The following is a 5,196-nucleotide window of genomic DNA, read 5'->3' as shown; positions in this document are numbered from 1 at the left end:
TATGCGGATGGCAGTCAACCACCATCAGGTAAGTGATATCTAAGTGTTGGGTTGTAGGTCGAGGCCCGTTACCACGTGCTGACCCGTTGCCACTGCTGGCCTTTAGCCAGGCCACCCGAACTTTTTCCAATTGATCATTTGCCAGCTTAGTCCCATTATCAACCTAGGTCCGTTACCACTCTAGAACAGTAGCCACACATAATGGTTTAGTATATCATTAATACAGACCTCAATTAAGATACTGTAGTTTCATTCGGTATATCTGTTGCACTTTCAAACATGTACGGTACTTTGAAGGAACACAATCGATTTTTTTGCAGATGTCAAATAGATATTTGTTGTTATGAAATACACACACAGGCACCCTCCCTCTCATCAAAAATTAATCCTAGTTTGATATGCTAATAATATTAATAATAATAATAATAATAATAATAATAATAATAATTATTATTATTATTATTATTATTATTATTATTATTATTATTATTATTATTATGGAGGATGGATGTATGGATGGTGTAGGTATTGGTTGTAGAATTCAATGACGTTGTTTCTCAAATTATCCTCAACTAATTGATTATCATTCAAATTTGATGTTGGCCTATATGAAATTTGTATTGGTCACCTTTACACATGCAACATCCACAGATCACAAACACAAATGATTTTTGGGAAAAAAACTCAAATAATTGTAAATATTCTGCATTTACATTTTACTCAAAGAGAAAAAGTTCGGGTGACTACATGCCGAAAGTGGCAAAAAAAAAAGAACAAAAAACAAAAACAAAAAAACAACTAGATGGCAATAGCCAAATGGTAAAAGGCTGGCCCTAGGGTGGCGAAAGCCCGTATGGCGACAGTTTGGCAAAAGGCTGGTAGGCAAAAGGCCGGGTATCAAAAGGCCGGTTGGCAACAGGCCAGATGACAACAAGCAGGAAACCCATTATGTTAATGACTTACTATTAAAGAATAAATACCTTTCTGAATAGCAAAGTGCATATCAAATTTGATAAGCCATTCCTTCTCTATTGATTGCTTAAAATTTGAATCTAGTTTTTTTTCATCTTATAGAGTAAATATGATGAACCACATTTTCTGTAGGTAAAAACATGTACATATAATGCGATTTATCCATGTATTTTGTTTTAGGTACTGCTGTCGTATTTGGCGAAACGATGGACATTTGTCCACAACATCAAACATGTCAAGGTAGATGTGGAAACCCACCAACTAATCAATCTGTGTGCAACTGTGATTCACATTGCCAACTTTATGGTGACTGTTGTTATGACTACTGGACAAATTGCACAGTTAACAACACACCAAGTCCCTCTCAAGCGTTCTGGGATCGAACAGCCTGTACAGACTCATATCGATTTTACCTGATCTCTAAATGCAGTCCAAACACAATTGATTTTGTCAATTGGTCAAAATGTGAGAAACCAAATCCAGACGATCTCCTTCAGAATATCCCAGTCAGTGATTCATTTAATATAGCTTATTATAATGTATTCTGTGCTCTTTGTAATGGAGTGCCTATATTGGATGTCGTAGCCTGGGAAATAATAGCCCAATGTAGATATGCTAATATAGGGTATAACAGCCATTTACTAACAGCAACAATGGCTCCAACAACTCCGATAGGTTTTCGAAATATTCTTTCTGATATAGATCGTGCAGAAGAATGTTATTATGAGTATCAACCTGTTGGAAATCTAAGTAAGCGACACTGTTCAAATGAGTATGGATTTACGCATTGTCCAATGCATTATCCAGATGAAGAAGTGGCTAATTATTGCAAAATGTATAGGGCACCTGTGCACGAAAATGGCGTCGTTTACGCCAATCCACACTGTGCACGATGTCACGGAATATTAAGCTATTTTTGTAAAAATGTAATCCCCGACACTCCCGACTTTTTATTACCCGAAGGAGAGATTATACCCATAGCTATCTTAGTAGATTTTTCATCTGGTAGTGTTAGCGTTGAATCTCCATCAGAGAAATTCACCAGTGAAAACGTTGATTGTGGATTAGGTCGAGTGTACAACCCATTCAATGACAAATGTATTGAAACTGTTTGCGAGCAGGGCAAAGTCTCTACTGAGATTGGCTGTATTGAATTGATTGAATTCTCTTTTGCAGTAGCTGTACCTGTACCAACAGAGAACCCATCTGGACAAACTATTGAATTTCTATGTTCTTGTAACAGGTCAAGTATTGTACAAGTACGTTATAACGCTAACAATGAATCAATACAAGAACAATGTATAACTGAGATGACGTCATTGATACAAGGATATGATACATTTTTCGATGTTTATCACTTTGGTACATCAAATTCTTTAATTTTATTCGAAACATTAGAGTGCCAGCTACTCAACGAAGTACATACATTAATTTATCAACAATCCCATAGTAACCACAGAAGTTTGTTGAAAAATATTACATTTACAGAGATTTGTGAAAATGAAAATATGATTTCACTAGGTGTTGGGCGCTGTGATAATCAGTTTTTCAATATAAACACGTTAAACGTTACAAAACAAAGAGAAGGGTTCATAGTTACAGACGAAAATAACAATTTCATAATAACAGCAGGTGATTATCAAGTGAAAATGACATACATAATTGCGAGTAATACAACTTTAATCACACTAAGAATAGCCAACTGTTCGTACAGCACAACCTGTCCTCTAGTCGCTCTTGACATAATCGATTTTTATATTTTCAACAATGACACTTGGGTTTACAAACCTACCGGTCGTCAATTCAAGCATGACGAAATTACAATCATGTTTAATGATTCAGTTCTTGTCTGTTCATTTTTCTCACAAAACGGAACAAGAACATTTTCGGTAACATTATTTGTTTACGAGGACAACCTACAAGTTGTCAACCTAGTTGGTGTGTCCTGTTCTTTGCTAGGTTTATTTCTGACATTGGTCGTGTATTGTACCCCCAAGAAACGCGAGACGTATTCCGGTACAATTGTAATAAATATTGCATTATCGTTGTTTCTTGCACAGCTAATGACATTGTTTGCGGAAATGGTTACTACTCAATCTAAGCTTGTATGTACTGTTTTTGCAGCGCTTCTGCATTATCTTTGGCTGGTAGCCTTCATGTGGATGTTTTTGATGTCCTTGACGCTATTCAAATCTTTCCGTTCGTTTAAGTCCTCTCTAGATAGCCGTCATCAGAATCAATCTATAAAATGCTTCGCATTAGGTTTTGGTTGGGGAGTTCCTTTTGGATTCGTTGCTATTCTTTTGACTCTTCATTTCTGCGATTGCGTAGACTTACCTTTTAATTTTGTATATGGTGACGATACCGTTTGCTGGATACGTGACGAGTTTTCTGTGTTCCTTTTCCTTGGAATTCCCATGTCTATAATCTTGTTTGTCAACGGTTCTCTGTTCATAGCCACAGCCTATGGAATTTATCGATCCAAAAAACACTCAAAGAAAATCCTACGTGATTTGAAAAAGAAGAATATCATTGAAAATCTCATCATTTATGCAAAGGTGGATAACTGTAATTTTCATCATAAATTTCGGAATCTCAAATTCTATTATTTTTATGTGAATTTTGACGATTGACTGATAACTTAAATCTGTTTTGCATTCACATCTTCTAATAAAATGATCCGGAAATTTAACAAGACTACTAAAAATAGAACTGAAAAAACACAACAACAACAACAACAACAACAACAACAACAATAATAATAATAATAATAATAATAATAACAACAACAACAACAACAATTCGGTGATTTGAACTAAAAAAGGAAAAAAAAATAAACATTCAGTATTGATAGATCTACATATATTTACAAGCATCCATCAAAATGATATACTGGTAAGTTATAAAGTTCCAATACTTACCAAAATTTATAATGATATATAATAATATTTTCTTGGCGAAGTAATAATACATTTAATTTTTGCGGCGCAATACGTAGACAGTTATTAAAAAACAAACTTTTGTTTTTGGTTATGTCTTGACGTTTGGATTGAGTTGCTTTAATCGTCTTCAGGAGAATAAAATATAATAACAGCAGCAACGACGACGACGACGATAATAATAATAATAATAGTAATATATTTTTCATAATATAATTATATTTTCATGGCCGCAGTAATAATAATAATTTAATATTAATAATAAAAATAATAATTTAATAATAATAATAATAATATTAATATTTTTATAATTACTACTACACATATAACTATATTATTGTAACAATGTGTCATTATGTCCTCTTTTTATATAAATTAATATTTTCGCATTCTCTTTTTATACAGATATCTTGCATTGTGGGATTGACTTGGATTTTCGGATTTCTTTCTTTATTCATTGACGAACCAGTGTTTTGGTACACATTCATCATTCTCAATAGTATGCAAGGCGTGTTTATATTTTTTTCCTTCAGTGCAACAACAATAATTGAAGCCCTAATGAAAAAATAACAATACTATAGATATGACTTTCCATTATAATCAAGACCTAAGATAACAAAATAATTGCTAAACTGCAAAATTGAAAATACAAGTTAAAATATTTACCAGAAAACAATATAAAAATGTACCGTACATAGAACAGTAGGGCCTCTATTAAGGGAACAACTTCAGGAGAAAAAAAAAGAAATTGTTTCCAAAATAGGTGTTACTAAAATGTATTAAATAACAATTATCAAAAAGTCTTTAATTTTATATTTTATTACCTACCAATGAGCTACAGAATTCATAGCAAAACTAGTAATTTATATTTATTTTTTTCTCTGACCTGCCAGTCAACACATGATTAAGCCCTCCATCGTTTCATAATGTGAAATCAGCTGAGATGTAATTAAAACGATAGCTGTATTTTATATTATTATTTCATGATGCAATGTTAATTGACCTCGACCATTAGGCACATTCAGAAATATTCTAATCCGCTTAATAGGGGTGTCCTCTTAAGGTGGCTGTAGTGTTTAAAGATTATATTTCTCCTCGTTCCATAACGATGGAAAAGCGTCCCCTTAATAAGGAATCTAGCTTAGTTCCATTTTCATACACATTTTAGATAATTAGCGGCCTGTCTAGAAATTATGAGTTTAGACACCAATATCATATCTGTAGCTTATTTAGTTCCAATTTTCTAGCCAAGTTAGATAAATTTGGCGGCCAATTGAAAAATGGC

General features: G+C 33.3%; 1 protein-coding gene across 1 annotated transcript; it reads left to right on the top strand.

The window, feature by feature from the left end:
- The first annotated feature begins 6 nt into the window (after window positions 1-6).
- On the top strand, window positions 7-4,711 carry LOC117111126. Its single transcript, XM_033254000.1, has 3 exons — window positions 7-28; window positions 1,153-3,530; window positions 4,317-4,711. Exons 2-3 carry the CDS (start codon window positions 1,179-1,181, stop codon window positions 4,479-4,481), a joined length of 2,517 nt encoding a protein of 838 aa, XP_033109891.1. The 5' UTR covers window positions 7-28; window positions 1,153-1,178; the 3' UTR covers window positions 4,482-4,711.
- The last annotated feature ends 485 nt before the right edge of the window (window positions 4,712-5,196 follow it).

Source organism: Anneissia japonica, unplaced genomic scaffold (genome assembly GCF_011630105.1).
Source record: "Anneissia japonica isolate Jap-2015-1 unplaced genomic scaffold, ASM1163010v1 scaffold287775_len252212_cov145, whole genome shotgun sequence".
Classification (NCBI taxonomy): domain Eukaryota; kingdom Metazoa; phylum Echinodermata; class Crinoidea; order Comatulida; family Comatulidae; genus Anneissia; species Anneissia japonica.
Note: the sequence above shows the minus strand (reverse complement) of the source record. Positions and strands in the feature narration are given on the sequence as shown.